We start from the raw sequence: 20181 nt of genomic DNA on the forward strand, positions 1-20181 counted from the left end.
TAAACTAGCAATAATTTTTTTTAAACTGTTTTTGCTTTGTTATTATTGGGTATTGTGTGCATATTGATGAGGGGGAAAAAACTATTTAATCAATTTTAGAGTAAGGCTATAATGTAACAAAATGTGGAAAAAGTCAAGGGGTCTGCATACTTTCGGAAGGCACTGTAACGCAAAGCTAGAATGAAAACGGAATTGCGGCGGCAACTACAGGTACCGGAACTGAAGGGGGCATGATAGCGCGTCCTCGCCAGTTGTCCCAGTACTGATAAAATAATTTTTCTGGGTGTGCGCCAGCTCATGTTTTTTATTCTAAGACAGTCGACCGATACAGATGAATGGCAAGAGGTACATTTAGCAGAAGACAGATGAATGGCAAGAGGTGCATGTCACGTTCTGACCTTAGTTCTGTTATTATATCTTTGTTTTAGTATGGTCAGGGCGTGAGTTGGGTGGGATGTCTATGTTCGTTTTTCTATAATTTGGGATTCCTGTGTTCGGCCCAGTATGGTTCTCAATCAGAGGCGGCTGTCAATCGTTGTCCCTGATTGAGAATCATACTTAGGTAGCCTGGTTTCTAACCAGATTCTTGATTTACTGCATTTCCTATTATTTACCCATTGAAAACAATGTGATACATGGAACATAATACATCAATCAATAAATAGTATATCAAGAAGTTATGAGAAGTGTTACCTTACATCCTGGCCAATTCTAGACAATAGTGTCAATAGTGTACAACATACCGTTGAGCATTGACAGTAGTTAACCTAACCAGCTTTTACCCCAATCACTCTCTCAAGTGAAAGACATCTCACTGGAGGCCACAGGAGCTTTGTGAAGCCAGTGGGACACAATACATGGAGAGATGACCAACCATTCACTGTTGATGAGGGGAGTGGAACCTCAACCCAGGACGTTATCGTGATAGAGGTTAGTGTAATAGTGTTGCATAAAATATGAGTTACTTTGTAAATCAGATGTGGACTGTTTATTTCAGAAAGGTTTCCCTCAGCTATTCATTTGTTTACATGTACATCTTTATATATCTGCCATAGGGGAGTTTGTATTACTTCACCAAATCAAATAATCTTTTATTGGTCACATGCACGTGTTTAGCAGATGTTATTGCGGGTGTAGCAGAATGCTTGTGTTTCTAGCTCCAACAGTGCAGTAATATCTAACAAGTAATATCTAACAATTTCACAACATATACACACAAGTCTAAGAAAGGAATGGAATTAAGAAAATATACAATGCAGTGAAATACAGTGTAGACATTGTTAATGTTGTAAATGACTATTGTAGCTGGAAACGGCTGATTTTTAATGGAATTTCTACATAGGCGTACAGAGGCCCATTATCAGCAACCATCACTCCTGTGTTCCAATGGCACGTTGTGTTAGCTAATCCAAGTTTATAATTTTAAAAGGCTAATTGATCATTAGAAAACACTTTTGCAATTATGATAGCACAGCTGAAAACTGTTGTGCTGATTAAAGAAGCAATTAAACTGGCCTTTAGACTAGTTGAGTATGCGGAGCATTAGCGGGTTCGATTACAGGCTCAAAATGGCCAGAAACAAAGACTTTCTTCTGAAACTCGTCAGTCTGTTCTGTTCTTGTTCTGAGAAATGAAGGCTATTCCATGCGTGTGTAATTGGGTCCTAGACTTTCTGACGGGCCGCCCCCAGGTTGTGAAGGTAGGAAACAACATCTCCACTTTGCAGACCCTCAACACTGGAGCCCCACAAGGGTGCGTGCTCAGCACCCTCCTGTACTCCCTGTTCACCCATGACTGCGTGGCCATGCACGCCTCCAACTCAATCATCAAGTTTGCAGATGACACAACAGTAGTGGGCTTGATTACCAACAACGACAAGAGAGGGAGGAGGTGAGAGTGTGGTGTCAAGAAAACCTCCTCACTCAACATCAACAAAACAAAAGAGATGATCGTGGACTTCAGGAAACAGCAGAGGGAGCACCCCCTATCCACATAGATGGAACAGTAGTGGAGAGGGTAGCAAGTTTTAAGTTCCTCGGCATACACATCACAGACAAACTGAATTGGTCCACCCACACAGACAGCATCGTGAAAAAGGCGCAGCAGCGCCTCTTCAACCTCAGGAGGCTGAAGAAATTTGGCTTGTCACCAAAAGCACTCACAGACTTCTACAGATGCACAATCGAGAGCATCCTGGCGGGCTGTATCACCGCCTGGTACGGCAACTGCTCCGCCCACAACCGTAAGGCTCTCCAGAGGGTAGTGAGGTCTGCACAACGCATCACCGGGGGCAAACTACCTGCCCTCCAGGACACCTACACCACCCGATGTTACAGGAAGGCCATAAAGATCATCAAGGACAACAACCACCCGAGCCACTGCCTGTTCACCCCGCTATCATCCAGAAGGCGAGGTCAGTACAGGTGCATCAAACCTGGGACCGACAGACTGAAAAACAGCTTCTATCTCAAGGCCAGACTGTTAAACAGCCACCACTAACATTGAGTGGCTGCTGCCAACACACTGACTCAACTCCAGCCACTTTAATAATGGGAATTGATGGGAAATTATGTAAAATATATCACTAGCCACTTTAAACAATGCTACCTAATATAATGTTTACATACCCTACATTATTCATCTCATATGTATACATATATACTGTACTCTATATCATCTACTGCATCTTTATGTAATACATGTATCACTAGCCACTTTAACTATGCCACTTTGTTTACATACTCATCTCATATGTATATATTGTACTCGATACCATCTACTGTATCTTGCCTATGCCGCTCTGTACCATCACTCATTCATATATCTTTATGTACATATTCTTTATCCCCTTACACTTGTGTGTATAAGACAGTAGTTTTGGAATTGTTAGTTAGATTACTTGTTGGTTATTACTGCATTGTCAGAACTAGAAGCGCAAGCATTTCGCTACACTCGCATTAACATCTGCTAACCATGTGTATGTGACAAATAACATTTGATTTGATTTGAAGTGACGTAGCCGAGAGTACGCGTCCAGAGTGAGCTATTGACAAGGGGATGGTGGTTGGAAGAGCGCGCTTGTTTGAAATAGAAAAGCGTTGCGGTAGCTTTTGATAAAGAATAACATCAAGACGAAGCAGCTGCTTTATAAGTGGGATGCAATGTTGTGCGCTACATCCCGAGGGGTTCGTGCTGATTGTACGGAGATTGTGACAGCCGGTTAATTGGCGTCCCTTGAGAGAAAGCAAGAACAAGATGTATGTCAGGAGAAGTGCAGTATTATCATAAGGAGACGTATACTTGGAATACGGAGGAGGAATGGAGGGGAAAATAGTGGCAGAGGAGGTCTAAGAGAGAGAGGGAAGAAGTCGGTGAGCTTGAGTCGGTTAAAAATGTCGAAAAAAAGGTGGTTTGTTAAAAAAGAGATGGTTTGTTAAAGAAGAATTGTAGAAAGTGTAAGCAGAGAGCCTTTTGGCTGATCAATTTGTGGTTTCAGGGTGGGTGAAAACAGAGTTGGGTGCTGTGGAATCAGTGAGGGTAACCAGAAGTGGTCTTGTGATAATTGTTTGTGTTACTGCTGGTCAAAGGGAGAAGGCGCTCGCCGTTAAACGATTGGGGGCAAGAAATGTGAATTGTTTCGCTCCAAAGAAAAGGGCACCATTGAAAGGAGTGATCACCGGGGTAGCAGTAAATGTAAAAGTTGACCAACTTAAGGGGAAGATTCCCGGTGTTTGTGATGCTTGTCGTTTGGTGCGACACAGACAGGGTGGCGAGAGTGGTGAAACAGAAGAGTCATTGTCTGTTCTTTTGAATTTTTATGTTGAGTCTTTGCCAGACAAAGTGATGTTACATTAAGATGTTACAGGTGTCAAGCTTATGGGCATGTGGCAGCAGTGTGTAGGAGGGAGGTTCCTAGGTGTGAGAAGTGTGCAGAAGGGCATGAGACAAAGGAATGTGCAGCATTGGGAAAAGTAGTGGTATGTGTGAATTGTAGGGATGCCTTTGGGGCTTTAGATCAGAAATCTCCCGTGCAAGAGACTCAGGTTGGGGTTTCCAGGGTTAGAGTAGTGCAAAAGTTGTCTTATGCTGAGGCAATGAAGAAAGTAGAGGAAGATGGGTCAAGGGGGAGGGATCCTGAGAGGAGTGGCGTGAGTAGTAGAACTGTACCAGTACAGAGGGTTAGGCCAATTAGGGATATATGTTTCAGTAAGATTGGATTTTTTTAGCATGTATAACAATGGTTATCAACTGTACTGCAGGGATGTAAGCCGCAGAAAATTGAGGTTTTGGTGGCAGCTGCAGAGAGGTATTTGGGTGTGCGAGACTTGACATCAGAAGAGTTACAGGGTGTGTTAAGTGATGTCCCATCATTTCCGGTTGTTGGCATGCGGTAGGACTAAATATATTTAAATAGGGGAGTAGGGTGGTGTTATATTTATTACATTTTTTGGTGAGTGTAAGGGTGAAAGGGTATTTATACATTTTTTTTCAAGCAAAGTAAAAGTGAGTTGTACTCCAGTCTAGTAGGTGGCGGTAATGCAACATATTTGGATGCCAACCGCCGTTAAACCTCATCGAAGAAGAACAGCGCGTATACGCTTTTCATTTAGGCACACCATTTTCGCTACGACGCTAACCAATAACATTTCTCTTCACTGTAAACGGAAGTGAACAGTGACCAAGAACAATTTCCACGTTAGCGTTTTTATTGCTGTTATTTAGACGTTTATTAACGCCATGGAACACAAAATATTATTATTTTAACTACACAGCATTACATACTTACGCCATGTAGTCTTTAATTCGCGTTGGAGACAGGACTTGGTTGATAGACGTTATAGGTAACGCTAGCTGCTAATAATGGCTAACTGTATGGTTTTTCACACGCAAATAGCCTCCATCATGGAGGTGCTAGCGAATGCAGCCGTGGCAGAGATCTGTAAACTCGTAGATGACGACTATGCAGTGTTTCGTTTGGAAATTTCTGAAAGCCAGAAACAGAACAGGGCATTGCGCAGGAAATTACAGCTACAGGAACTGAAGGTGGCACGGGAGCGCGCCGACAGGACAATGCGAGAGCGCGTCCTCGCCAGTCGTCCCAGTAGTGGCAAGATCCTCGACCAATACAGAGGAATGGCAAGAGGTACTTTTTGCAGAAGGCGGAGGCTGTGCGGCCTGTTGCCGTTCATATATACAGTAGCTCAGTGCCCGTTCCCCTCTGTGTCCAGATGTGTTACCCAGAATTCGGTCTTGGTCATGTGTAGGATAGTATGCAATAGTAAACTTAGCTATCTTGCGCAAAGACACAATTTCATATTCTAACCAGGTCTTGATTTACTGTATTTCCTATTTAGTCAATGAAAACAATGTGATGCATGGAATATAATACATCAATCAATAGATAGAATATCAAGCAGTTATGAGAAGTGATACCTTATATTCTTGCCAATTCTAGACAGTGTCAACTGTCAATAGTGGGAATATACTGTTGAGCATAGACAGTCGCTAATCAAACCACCTCATCTCCTCAATCACTCTTTCAGGTGGCGGACATCTCACTGGAGGCCAAATAAATTTTGTGAAGCCAGTGGGACCCAATGCATGGCGAGATGACCAACCAATCACGGTTGATGAGGGGAGTGGAACCTCAACCCAGCACGTTATCATGATAGAGGTTAGTATAATAGTGTTGCATTAAAAATTACAGTCGTTTTGTAAATCAAATGTGGCCCGTTTGTTTCAGAAAGGCTCCCCTCAGCTATTCACTTCAGATATCTGTCTTAGTGGAGCTTGAAAGACTTCCCTTCAACATTGTTATCCATGGTCCCTCGTTTTGTAGGTTACGAATTTGCTTAAAATTTACATTGATATATATATATATATATATATCAATCTATCAATCAAATGTAGGTGTATCTGAGGTCATTTACTTACCCTATGCCGGTTTTCAACGTATTTGACGACCAAGAAGAAGCACAAAGACGAAAAATTGAATGTTTATCATTTTCTTAAAGTACTGGCTGGCAATGTTCAGTCAAATTTGCTCCAGCGTAATCTAATATAAAGCACATCAAATGGACTGTAATTTAAAGGTTTTATCGTCCTGTAAGTCCTCAACTTGAGCAGGCACGCTAACAAGGCTGCTGAGTTGTAGTTCAAATGAGACTTTAATAACTTTCGCCGTTGTGTCTTACTACTTACAGCCTGAATTGAAAATGTATTACATTTAGATTTTGATCTCTACACAATACCCCATAATGTCAAAGTGGAATTTTGTTTGTAGAACATTTTAGTAATTAATACAAAATTAAAAGCTGAAATCTATTGAGTAAAGTTTTTGTTATGGCAAGCCTAAATAAGTTCAGGAGTGCAAATGTGCTTAACAAGTTGCGTGGACATATTCCGTGTTCAATAATAGAGGTTAACATGGTTTTTGAATAACTAGCCCATTTCTGTTTCCCACACATAAAATTATCTTTAAGGTCCCTCAATCGAGCAGTGATTATCAAGCACATATTCAACCACAAAGACCAGGGAGGTTTTTCCATGCCTCGCAAAGAAGTTCACCTTTGAGCATGGTGAAGTAATTAATTAGGCTTTAGATGGTGTATCAATACACCCAGTCACTGCAAAGATACAGACAACCTTCCTAACTCCGTTGCCCGAGAGGAAGGAAACCTGTCAGGGATTTCACCATCAGGCCAATTGTGATTTTTAAAACAGTTAAGAGTTTAATGGGTGTGAAAGGAGAAATCTGGGGATGAATCAACAACATTGTAGTTACTCCACAATACTAATGTAAATGACAGAGTTAAAAGAAGGAAGCCTGTACAGAATACAAATATAACAAAACATGCATCCTGTTTGCAGTAAGGCACTAACGCACAGTGCCTTCGGAAAGTATTCAGACCTCTTGACTTTTCCCACATACTGTTAGGTTACAGCTTTATTCAAAAATGGATTAAATTGTCCCCCCCCATCAATCTACACACAATACCCCATAATTACAAAGCAGAAACAGGATTTTAGCCATTTTTGCTACTTTATGTATATTTTTTTAACTGATCACATTTACTTAAGTATTGAGACCCTTTACTCAGTACTTTGAAGCACCTTTGGCAGTGATTACAGCCTTGAATCTTCTTGGGTATGAGGCTACAAGCTGTAGTGGAAAATGTCAAGGTGTCTATATACTTTCCGAAGGCACTGTATATCTGCAAAGAAATTAACTTTATGTCCTGAATACAAAGCGTTATGTTTGGGGCAAACACTACACATCACTGAGTGTCGTTCTTCATATTTTCAAGCATGGTGGTGGCTGCATCATGATATGGGTATGCTTGTCATCGGCAAGGACTAGGGAGTTTTTTTTAGGAAAAAAGTAGCGGTATAGAGCTAAGCACAGGCAAACTCCTAGTAGAAAACCTGGTTCAGTCTGCTTTCCAACAGACAATGGGAGACAAATTCAGCTTTCAGCAGGACAATAACTTAAAACACAAGGCCAAATATACATTGGAGTTGCTTAGCAAGATTACATTGAATGGTCCTGAGTGGCCTAGTTACAGTTTTGACTTAAATCATCTTGAAAATCTATGGCAAGACTTGAAAATGGCTGTCTAACAATGATCAACAACCAACTTGACATCTTGAAGAATTTAAAAAATAATAATATGCAAATATTATACAGTACAATCGAGCTGTGCAAGGCTCTTAGACTTACCTAGAAAGACTCACAGCTGTAACCGCTGCCAAAGGTGATTCTAACATGTTTTGACTCATGGGTGTGAATACCTATGCAAATGAGATATTTCTGTATTTCATTTTCAATACATTTGCTAACATTTCTAAAAATATGTTTTCACTTTGTCATCATGTTTTATTGTGTATAGATGGGTGAGGAAAAACAATCAATTTAATACATTTGAATTCAGGCTGTAACAACAACATGTGGAATAAGTCAAGAGGTATACATACAGTGGGGCAAAAAAGTATTTAGTCAGCCACCAATTGTGCAAGTTCTCCCACTTAAAAAGATGAGAGGCCTGTAATTTTCATCATAGGTACACTTCAACTATGACAGACAAAATGAGAAGAAACAAATCCAGAAAATCACATTGTAGGATTTTTTATGAATTTATTTGCAAATTATGGTGGAAAATAAGTATTTGGTCAATAACAAAAGTTTATCTCAATACTTTGTTATATACCCTTTGTTGGCAATGACAGAGGTTAAACGTTTTCTGTAAGTCTTCACAAGGTTTTCACACACTGTTGCTGGTATTTTGGCCCATTCCTCCATGCAGATCTCCTCTAGAGCAGTGATGTTTTGGGGCTGTTGCTGGGCAACACGGACGTTCAACTCCCTCCAAAGATTTTCTTTGGTATTGAGATCTGGAGACTGGCATCTTTTTAAGTGGGAGAACTTGCAACATTTTTGGCTGGTTAAACACTTTTTTGCCCCACTGTACTTTATGAAGACACTATCTTATTTGACCACGTTCTCATGAATTTGATGATATAAGCGTGAAGCCCATTAAAAAACACATACTTCTTGTGTCAGGATGCAGATGCTGCAGGTCCTGGGGTCAAGCTGGAGAGGTCTGAAGGAGAGGAGGACCCGCAGCACAGCAGAGACTTCCAGACTGGAGCAGCGGCTGGAGTGGCGCCCCCTGTAGCCATGGAGGACACCACCACTGCCCCAGCGCAGCCCAGGACCCGATGCAGCATCACGGAGGTCAGTGGAATGCTGAACGCCGGCCTCAAGTCAGAGACAGACACCGAGACTTTAATGGGGCTCGGGCAACTGGGCTGTCCTCCTGCTCCCCGCTCAGAGTATTTACTTTATGGTAGCCCAAGGACGGTTCTATCCCATCAGGACACAGGTGATGCGTTACAGGCTGGCAATGATCCGTCCTGTTCATATGCTACAGCGACAGAGATGATACCTGGTGACATGCCTGTGGGCTTAGATACACAGACTAATCCAATGAAAGGGGAAATGGACCGGTACAGTGGTAGTGTCTACTCTGAAGGGTCCCTAGATAAGAAAGGGGAGGTTATAGTCATTGATGAGGTGACTGTAAAAGTGGAGGGTGATGCACCTCTGCCTTGGAATGCAGACGAGACTCATTTAAGAGAAGGACACTCGCAAGGCAACACCAGTGACTTCTTAGACTATAGTGAAAGCATAGAAAAAAATCTAAATGTCGTGACCCACTCCCCTTTACTCACTTTCAGGGATTGCGACCCAGTGTCCACGTCGATGGCACCTTCCGATTCACACGGTTGCGTCCTTTTTGATCAGGCATTGAACTCAAACAAAAGGGCTAGAGCTCAGGCTCAGGGAGGGGGCACCACATCGGGCAATAGTAAAGAGAAACGGTTCCTCTGCATGTTCTGTAACAAAGGCTTCAGCTGCCCCCAGAAGGTGGAGATTCACCAGAGGGTCCACACGGGGGAGAAACCCTTCAGCTGTACCCAGTGTCACATGCGCTTCGCCCAGGCTTGCACCCTGAAGAGGCACCAAAGGGTCCACACGGGGGAAAAACCCTACAGCTGTACCCAGTGTCACATGCGCTTCGCCCAGGCTGGTAACCTGAAGATGCACCTGAAGGTCCACACGGGAGAAAGGTCTTCTGACATGTAGATCAAATCCTTCATTAAAGACAAAGATTAATTGTCATTTTTGTCAGCATAAAAGATCCACAGATGCATTTGGAATACCGAGAGTAACAGATTTCAGTGTTGAATATTCCTGGGTAGAATATTGCATCCAGACATTGTGTGATATTTTAGCCTAAAAATCTGTTACCGTATTGTGTTTGTACTTTGTAAGATATATAATGATGGTCACGAATGCCTATTTCATTACTTCCATTCAAAAGAAAATGAATGCAATTCGTCAAGTTCAGGCAGATTTTTTGTTGAGACGTGTATGTGTGGTTTTCATATGGTGTATTTAACACTTGTTTGTTTAATAAACACAAAATGGGACTTTTCATTCTAACACTTTAATTGAGACTCTCTTCAGTATACATCACATCTGATCTCACCCTATTCTGCATAAACCCAACAGCACTTTATAACCAATATACTCTTACTAAATACACCTAAAGCTTGCCTCATAATATGAAGTAAAACGTTAATGTTTCAAACAGCATAATGCCTCCAGTTCACATTGCAAGTATTGTGTGATGCGCTGAATGGCAAATGGGAAGCTCGCTTCATTTATCAGTTGAGAATTTAAAACAGTAGCTATTTTTAATAGTGACTTAACTTTTGTAACGCGCTCATGTGTGGTGCACTTTTGATGACTTGTGTTGTCCCGCTAATTGCATTATGGAACGACAATTTGCACACTCCCTTGTGTACATTGCTGTGCTTATAATGTGAAGAAATAATAGTTTATCAACATTTTAAGGTAAACGTTCTGATCTGTTGTATCGGCCTCATTGCGATTGAATGTTTTTCTTATGTAGCCTAGGCCTACTGGTTGTATGAATTTGGGATCTTTCGTCCCACAACTGTCCCAGAGTCTGTTTGGAATAGGCTATTTCTTTCTCGCACAGAACGACAAGCTGACCAATAGAACAGGTACACTTTTCTACTGTGGGGTGTAGTCTTGACAGGCTAGTGATTCTGCTGTTGGTTACTCATCTTGTTGGCTGAAAGAAAAGTACATGTGGACAGTTATTCTAACATCTTCAAAGTGCGCATCGGAATTCGGTAAGAAGGACGTTCTATTGAGATGAATTACCATGGTCTAAATGTGATTTCTGTCATTCTGAGCACTGTGGGTGGATGGCCTAATCAGGTTACGCACCCAATGCATATGGGTCTGGTACATTTCTCAAATGTCACATAAATGAAAATGCTTCCAGAAATTTCCTGTGTGTACGTAACCTGAGGGTATCACCTGTCTCTTCCAGGAGGAGGGTCCAGAGATGGTGCTGGTGAAGGAGGAGGGGTGTGAGGAGAGTCTGGGGAACCCTGGGGGCACTATGGTCATGGAGGACAACCAGACTACACCTTCTCCTGAACCCACAGAGGAATTAGCTGAGCAGCACAGGACCACATACAGTCTCACTGAGGTGAGCTCAATGTAAACTAGAGTCTGAATGGTATTAGGTCAGGGCCTGAATCCACAAAGCTTCTCAGTGTGAGTGCTAATCAGTTTTGCCTTTTGGATCATAATGAATAAGATTATATGTACAGATCCTAGATCAGCACTTTTTGTCTTAAGTGTGGGACCATGTCTTTTGAATGATCAAATCATTAAAGACTGTCAAGTAATCAAATCAACTAACATTTTTGCATAGTACTCATAGCAATCCCTCATTTCCCAATCAGAAGATGCTCATATCAGATTTCTTGATCCAACACAATGTTTTTCTGTACCTCTTACAGTCAGTACACATGGAGGATGGGAAGCCTGATCTGATGCTGGTCAAAGAGGAGACAACAGAAGATGGACCAGAGAGCACTGACCTGCTGAGTGGACTAAAGATGGGGGAGCAAGGTAAGGGAGAAATACATATTTTTATTTCATTTTTTTATTTGACCTTTATCTAACTGGGCAAGTCAGTTAAGAACAAATTCTTATTTTCAATGACGGCCTAGGAACAGTGGGTTAACTGCCTGTTCAGGGGCATACGGTAATAGCTCTTCAATGGGAATAGTGATGCTTCTGGCTATTAGGTCGTTCCACCAATTAGGTGGCTTTTGAGTAGTGTAACTTGGTATAAAAAATAATGAGCACATATTCAATTTAAAAAAAAACACTTTGTCCCCATCTCAAGAGGTTAACCCTTGTGTAGTCTTAACATTCTGTATACTCCTCTTGTCCTAAGGGTAAAAAATGACCCCCCTTCACTAAACCCCTAAAATAAAGCATCTTAATTGAATTTTAAACACCAAATCTATTTTGCATGAAGAAACAACCTGTCATTCATCACAAACTTTGTGAATATCTGGGTTATCCCTGTTGACAATGCAGAAAGACTGCATTTAATCAGTGGACACCACTCGTTTTTATTACAACACACCTGTCATACTTGTTTTCTTTACTAAAGTAGAGGTTTATTATTATTATTGGTAAAGGTACTGCATAGGTGTAAACATACATTTTTCAGCAAGAGATAGCACTTGTATAGCCTAAGAAAGTAGCAGAAATGTGCAGAAAGTAGTTTTGAATGCATTTTATTGAAGGGAAACAATACGTCTTGAACCTTTTTGGCAACATAGTGGTATATTCTTATTTACTGTACAATGAGGAATTCAACTACAAAATACTAGCCTTCTCCCATTTCTTAACTATTGCCCCCACCCACAAGGTGTATAAACAACAACAATAAATAAGAATAAAATAAGATAATATATACACAAACGTGAAGAACATAAATCAATCAACTCTAATTATCACATGTAGGACAGTATGCAAGTGTGTGTGCATGGACTTTGCAGATGTATTTCTCACATGTGCAGCACATAGTATTTGTTTTACAATCCTCCTTTGGAGGGCAGAATTGGCATCTCCTCCTCTTGCCTGCCCCAGCTGCAGCCTCAGGTGGATCAGGACAAGATTCAGACCCCTGAACAGCTTTCACAAGCGCTGCAGAGGCTGCTGTGTGGGGACGCGCTACCTTTTTTGAATGTGTGGGGTTACAAGTGCCTTTTCCAGCTGCTCCCTCCTCTTGTTCTACTTATTAGGCATCCAGATAGGGTTGATCTTACTCCATATCACGAAGGCATTGTATGAGGACACATCAATGATATTATGGAAGATGACCAGGAGTCAGCGGGCAGTCATCCTCCTGCAGCTTTAAGTTCTAATCACCTTGTCCAGGTGGTCCACGCCTCCTTTGTGGGGGTTGTAGTCCAGGATGATGGCTGGTTCCTGTCCTCACGATTACTGATCTCAGCTGTTTTGTGCAGTGTGCTCAGGAGTGCCACATTCTTGTTCCTCTTTGGGAGATAAGAAACAAGAGTGGTGATGGGGGTGAAGGCCTCTCTCCTCCTTGTTGTGAGGATTGCAGGGGTGGAGCTCAGGCTTGTTCTTTCTAACTGTGCCAACCATGGTGATCTTCCTCTTCAGGAGCTGCTGGCTGAGTTCAATCAGTAGCACACATAATCTCAATTTCTCATTGTGTGTGTCTTTGTGATTTTTCTGGTGTGTAAATGGTTTTATAACTTGCCAGGTCAAAAATGATCCTAAGACAATCTTTGTACCCTAGTGGTGTACAGCTTTCATGGAAATATGAACAAAGGCGATGTTTCACTTTTTCTAATGTTGGGGTCACTCTAGGAAAAGTAATACAATTTCAAGTTGAAAAAATATAATTTAGGGTGGTTTTCTCTGCAATTAAGACAAGGGTTAAATAAAATTTAAAAAAAGGCTATTAAGTGCCAAATAAAGTAACAGGGTTGATAAATTCATCTGAAATCAGCCATGAATCCCCTTGTGACAGGGATTGGTTGCCTAAAATCAGACGGTTACCATGTTACTCCATGGATATAAGTCTTAAAGAAATAGTCTCTACAAGGCAGAATGTTGAATCAAATTATATTTTACACTTACTTTACCGGTTGTTCATGCTGCTGGTCCTTTTGGGACTAGGAGGTGGAGATAAGGTATCCAAAAGGAAGTGTTGTTTACCCAACTTTTTGTGGTGCCGGTAGGTTCTGTCGCTTGTATTTTCAATCAGTTAACACATTGCAAGTGATGCACAATATGTAGACAATAGCCGAATGTAGTCGACCGAAGCATGTTTTATCGCAATCAGCTGGTAGTGTTTGCTGTTAGGTTAGGCTCGGGCACATTGTGCAAGTGTTTGTCACCTGCAAATTGCATCAGTATTGAAAATAAAAACGGAAATACAAACAATATACATTCCTACCTGCAAAAGGACCAACCACACAGACAACCGGTAAAGTATAATTTTATTCAGCTTTATGGCTTGTAGAGGTCTTGAGAGGAAACTTTCCTGATCCAAATGCTCATTTCTGCCCGACATGGTTCTTCAACCTAGGGGAATGGACGCTTGTTGTGTAGAGCAGGAAGGGGAAATTAAATGCAAGCTTTAGACAAAAAAACATTTCTAGACTGTTTTTTTATTTTTATCTATAGGTGTTAGGAGAAATATACATTCTCATGGTTCATAAGCTGAACTTCAATTTGAATTCTCGGTCTGTGACCCAGAAGTTGTAAGGTTCTGGTTGAAATGAAACAGATAGAGACCAGTCCACAATAGTCAGTTACGTTTATTCTCGAGAGCTCTGGTCATAATCCCATGTACATTCGTTTATATATCACATATAGCGTTATAGCGTCCTAAATGTCCCTCCTCCTCTCTGACAATGACAAAGCTGCTTTTCAATTCCATTCCAACACATACATATTGCTTATCATATGCTTCCACATGTTACACAATCTACTGCAAGCCCAACGGTTTCTCCCCTCCCTGGATGGGGACGAGACATCTTTCCTGTTGTTAGTTTCACTGTGGTCACAAGTTGTCTGTTAACACTTATTCTTTGGCTATGTACAAACATTCTTCATCAGACAGGATAGAATTCAATTAGTTACAGTTCTATGTTAAATGTATACATCATTTAGTCATTATTCATAAAAATCCCATAACAATAGGTAACAGGGTTTACATGTTATGCTCGACCCGCTCAGAGTATAAAGAGAATAACCAGCTCACCTGATTTTACACTATGATTTCACGATGAGATGTTCAATGTCTTTTGAAAATAATGTTTATTTATGTTAAAATTAAGGTAAAAATCACATGAAACAAATAATAATCTTCAGTAATTACTTTGTCAAAGCAAAACAATAACTAGGGCTTAATGAGGGTGAAAACTTATAGAAATGTGGGTTAAAATGTACAAAGGGAAATGTCAAAATGCTGAATTTTGACACAGGCTATAAATGTATTTATTCATATAAGCAAATCTGTTTTTTTTTGTGCTCTATATTAAAGGGCACTTTGGTGAATCATTTCTATCTAAAAGATCAATGAGATGCATTTTTTTTTAAATTACTGTGTGATGACTCTTATTCTTTCTTTTTTTATAAAATCAAATCAAATCAAATTTTATTTGTCACATACACATGGTTAGCAGATGTTAATGCGAGTGTAGCGAAATGCTTGTGCTTCTAGTTCCGACAATGCAGTAGTAACGAACAAGTAATCTAACTAACAATTCCAAAAAAACTACTGTCTTATACACAGTGTAAGGGGATAAGGAATATGTACATAAGGATATATGAATGAGTGATGGTACAGAGCAGCATAGGCAAGATACAGTAGATGATATCGAGTACAGTATATACATATGAGATGAGTATGTAAACCAAGTGGCATAGTTAAAGTGGCTAGTGATACATGTATTACATAAGGATGCAGTCGATGATATAGAGTACAGTATCTACGTATGCATATGAGATGAATAATGTAGGGTAAGTAACATTATATAAGGTAGCATTGTTTAAAGTGGCTAGTGATATATTTACATCATTTCCCATCAATTCCCATTATTAAAGTGGCTGGAGTAGAGTCAGTGTCATTGACAGTGTGTTGGCAGTAGCCACTCAATGTTAGTGGTGGCTGTTTAACAGTCTGATGGCCTTGAGATAGAAGCTGTTTTTCAGTCTCTCGGTCCCGCTTTGATGCACCTGTACTGACCTCGCCTTCTGGATGACAGCGGGGTGAACAGGCAGTGGCTCGGGTGGTTGATGTCCTTGATGATCTTTATGGCCTTCCTGTAGCATCGGGTGGTGTAGGTGTCCTGGAGGGCAGGTAGTTTGCCCCCTGTGATGCGTTGTGCAGACCTCACTACCCTCTGGAGAGCCTTACGGTTGAGGGCGGTGCAGTTGCCATACCAGGCGGTGATACAGCCCGCCAGGATGCTCTCGATTGTGCATCTGTAGAAGTTTGTGAGTGCTTTTGGTGACAAGCCGAATTTCTTCAGCCTCCTGAGGTTGAAGAGGCGCTGCTGCGCCTTCCTCACGATGCTGTCTGTGTGAGTGGACCAATTCAGTTTGTCTGTGATGTGTATGCCGAGGAACTTAACTTGCTACCCTCTCCACTACTGTTCCATCGATGTGGATGGGGGGGTGTTCCCTCTGCTGTTTCCTGAAGTCCACAATCATCTCCTTAGTTTTGTTGACGTTGAGTCATTCCATAAGATGAAATTAATAAAATGTACACTACCGGTGAAAAGTTTTTGAACACTTACTCATTCGGCGGCAGTGTAGCCTAGTGGTTAGAGAGTTGGACTAGTAACCGGAAGGTTGCAAGTTCAAATCCCTGAGCTTGTCAAGGTACAAATCTGTTCTGCCCCTGAATAGACAGTTAACCCACTGTTCCTAGGCCGTCAATGAAAATAAGAATTTGTTCTTAACTGACTTGCCTGGTAAAATAAAAATAAAAATTCCAGGGTTTTTCTTTATTTTTACTATTTTCTACATTGTAGAATAATAGTGAAGACATCAAAACTATGAAATAACACATATGGAATCATGTAGTAACCAAAAAAGTGTTAAACAAATCAAAATATATTTTATATTTGAGATTGTTCAAATAGCTACCCTTTGCCTTCATGACCGCTTTGCACACTCTTGGAATTCTCTCAACCAGCTTCATGAGGTAGTCACCTGGAATGCATTTCAATTAACAGGTGTGCCTTGTTAAAAGTTCATTTGTGGAATTTCTTTCCTTAATGCGTTTGAGCCAATCATTTGTGTTGTGACAAGGTAGGGGGGGTATACAGCAGATAGCCCTATTTGGTTAAAGACCAAGTCCATATTATGGCACGAACAGCTCAAATAAGCAAAGAGAAACGACAGTCCATCATTACTTAAGACAAAGGTCAGTCAATGTGAAAAATGTCAAGAACTTTTAAAGTTTCTTCAAGTGCAGTCGCAAAAACCATTGAGCTATGATGAAACTGGCTTTCATGAGGACCGCCACAGGAATAGAAGACGCAGAGTCTCCTCTGCAGCAGAGGATAAGTTCATTAGAGTTATCAGCCTCAGAAATTGCAGCCCAAATAAATGCTTCAGAGTTCAAGTAACAGACACATCTCAACATCAACTGTTCAGAGGAGACTGCGTGAATCAGGCCTTCATTGTCGAATTGCTGTATAGAAACCTCTACTAAAGGACACCAATAAGAAGAAAAGACTTGCTTGGGCCAAGGAACACGAGCAATGGACATTAGACCGGTGGAAATATTTGCTTTGGTCTGATGAGTGAAAATGTTTGATTTTTAGTTCCAACCGCTGTATCTTTCTGTGGAACGCAGAGTAGGTGAACGCATGATCTCAGCATGTGTGGTTCTCAGCATGGAGGAGGAGGTGTGATGGTGCTTTGCTGGTGACACTGTGATTTATTTAGAATTCAAGGCACACTTAACCAGCATGGGTACCAAAGCATTCTGCTGCAATACGCCATCCCATCTGGTTTGCGCTTAGTGGGACTATCATTTGTTTTTCAACAGGACAATGACCCAAAACACATCTCCAGGCTGTATAAGGGTTATTTGACCAAGATGGAGAGTGATTGAGTGCTGCATCAGATGACCTGATTGAGATGGTTTGGGATGAGTTGTACCGCAGAGTGAAGGAAAAGCAGCCAACAAGTGCTCAGCATATCTGGGAACTCCTTCAAGACTGTTGGAAAAGCATTCCAAGTGAAGCTGGTTGAGGGACTGCCAAGAGTGTGCAATGCTGTCATTAAGGCAAAGGGTGGCTATTTGAAGAATCTCAAATATAAACACTTTTTTGTTTACTACATGATTCCATATGTGTTATTTCATAGTTTTGATGTCTTCACTATTATTCTACAATGTAGAAAATAGTTTTTTAAAAACACACATTACAATGTATGAACTTGACCAGGTAATTTACTTTTTCTTCTTCTCCATATGTAGAGTTTTCTCTGCCATGTTTAGAAGTCTATTTTGTAACCCCTCCCTGCAGGTGATTGGCTGGAGGATAACAGAGGAGACTGGGCGGCCATCTTGGATTCCCAGACTCAGACGGGTGCAGCCAAGGGCCCGGGGGATGACATCACTGAGCAGGCCAGGACCAGAGATGACATAGTGGAGGTCAGTGGATGGGACAGCATCCTCAACTCTGGTCTGGGGAACAACACTGTTAACCAGAAACAGAGAGTTGAACACAAAACAACTGAACCTAGTCTCCATGACAACAGACTGATTGAGACAAGGGTGAGGCGTAGACTTGGTCTGCGGGGACAGGGAGGTGTCCGTATGCGGCGGGAGAGAACGGACACAGACTCTAGCGATGCTCCATCCTGCTCCTATAGTCGTGATTCAGAGACATTGGTGGCGCCTCAGGTTAACCCCCTGACAGGTGCTGCCTTCAGCCTGCCGTCTATAGGATCTATCAACTGGAACATGGACCCTGCGACAACACAGACACTCCCTGGCCTTCATGCTCCTCACACTCTCCTAATGTTAAACCAGAACTCAGACAATGCCAGTGCCTCAACACTAAATGGCTACACAAGCCCATTGACAAATGACAGTAGTAGAGATGGAATCAGTAAAGGTGGCAGCGCCAAAGAGAAGCGATTCCCGTGTTCGTTCTGTGGGAAAGCCTTCAGTTTCCCTAAACAGGTGGAGATCCACCAGAGGATGCACACGGGGGAGAAACCATTCGGCTGCCACCTATGCCGGGCCAATTTCTCCCACTCGTCCAGCCTGAAGAGGCACCAGAGGGTCCACACAGGGGAGAAACCCTACAATTGTCCCCAGTGTGAGAAGAGGTTCTCCCACCAGCACCAGCTGAAGATGCACCTGAAGATCCACACGGGAGAGAGGCCGTTCGCCTGTACGCATTGTGGGAAGAGGTTCTCAGAGAGAAGCTACCTGAGGATACACCAGCAGAAAATGCACACGGCCCATGTAATGTAGAACTAGTTCGTTTGTTTGTCGTCAATTTAGTTGGTTTTGGATGTATAGGGAACTTCAACTGGATGAAGTGAACTGGGGAAAGAATTAGTATGAGGCAGAGTAGATATGGTGATGGTTGGTGTGATAATGGTTGGTGTGATAAAATGCTTCACTGATTAAGAGTGATAAGTATGTCCCTTTTTAAGTTGATGCTGGTGTTTATAGTGACATGAGGATAGTGCCTTAATTCATGTTTACTTGATATAAAGTAGTAAAGATGTGTGTAATGTTGAATTTTATCCAAAGTATTCTAAAATTAATTTCATCAAAGCGAGGGTAAAGTGTTAGCATAGTGAGAACAGTTATTCTACTTGTCACGTATCGTTTTGTGCAATAAAAGTAATGTACTTCAAAGTTGTGAGTGTTGTTGAAATTAAATACAAAATTGACTCTGTGCTAACTTGGTTATTTTTGTATCATTGCAGGGACTGAGTTTCCCTTATCTCAGTCGAACCAAAACATATGGAAATTTTTTTAATAAACTCCAATATTGTTGGATACTTGAATCAGTGTTAGAGATGGGCTTGACTGTGGTTAACATTTTATAATGTAATGTTTCTTATATAAACCTTTATGTATTTCTGTTCAATTTGGGCAATTCCACTTCAAGATGTTACAACAAAAAAAAACACTGATTTCAAAGTTGAACAAACACACAACTCTATGCATAAGGACTAATTTGAACAATTTCCACAGAATATTTTACAGAAACACAACTGTTTGGTAACACAATTTCAGAAGGGCGGACTGACCAAATTTCAACTAGTTTTCCACATCCACGGACATCCGGTTTCGCTTGGTGCTCACTGGGTGAGGATGCTTGTAACAGTAAATGGAAAGAGGGTATGTAGTAGGAGACAGGAGAGGAGAGGGTGGGTTGGTCCAGACTGTTTTCACAGTCTTGCTTTGACCACCAGATGACAGAAAGAATAAACAGTATGCCAGTGGATCGAAGAACAGTAGCAAGAGACCTAACTGTAGTGTGTGACTACTGTGATTTCCAATTGTAGCCAATTTAATTGCAGTTAATCCATTACCATTTTGGAAACACAATTACAAGTCTAAATCCTGTAATTCATAAACTTTATATCAGTAAAAACACTAACTAATGGTAGGACTACTTTTACTTGTAACTTCTGTGAACTTTCATTATCCTTCCTCCTCATGAGGGAGAGAAATGAGAAAATATCCAAAA

General features: G+C 41.3%; 1 protein-coding gene across 3 annotated transcripts; it reads left to right on the plus strand.

Annotated features, from left to right (window-relative positions):
- The first annotated feature begins 896 nt into the window (after positions 1–896).
- On the plus strand, positions 897–19382 carry LOC112261328 (zinc finger protein with KRAB and SCAN domains 8). 3 transcript variants are annotated; one of them, XM_042330497.1, is made up of 6 exons: positions 897–930; positions 5544–5674; positions 8561–8734; positions 10929–11090; positions 11407–11518; positions 17989–19382. In XM_042330497.1, the coding sequence occupies exons 2-6, from the start codon at positions 5666–5668 to the stop codon at positions 18945–18947; spliced, it is 1416 nt and encodes a 471-aa protein (XP_042186431.1). In that variant the 5' UTR covers positions 897–930; positions 5544–5665; the 3' UTR covers positions 18948–19382. The 3 variants fall into 3 exon arrangements, with proteins under 3 accessions (XP_042186431.1, XP_042186430.1, XP_024292365.2); XM_024436597.2 differs by lacking the exon at positions 897–930 and adding an exon at positions 4599–5143; XM_042330496.1 differs by lacking the exons at positions 897–930; positions 8561–8734 and adding an exon at positions 4597–5143.
- Positions 19383–20181: the final 799 nt, after the last annotated feature.

This window comes from Oncorhynchus tshawytscha, linkage group LG11 (assembly GCF_018296145.1).
Source record: "Oncorhynchus tshawytscha isolate Ot180627B linkage group LG11, Otsh_v2.0, whole genome shotgun sequence".
Lineage (NCBI taxonomy): Eukaryota > Metazoa > Chordata > Actinopteri > Salmoniformes > Salmonidae > Oncorhynchus > Oncorhynchus tshawytscha.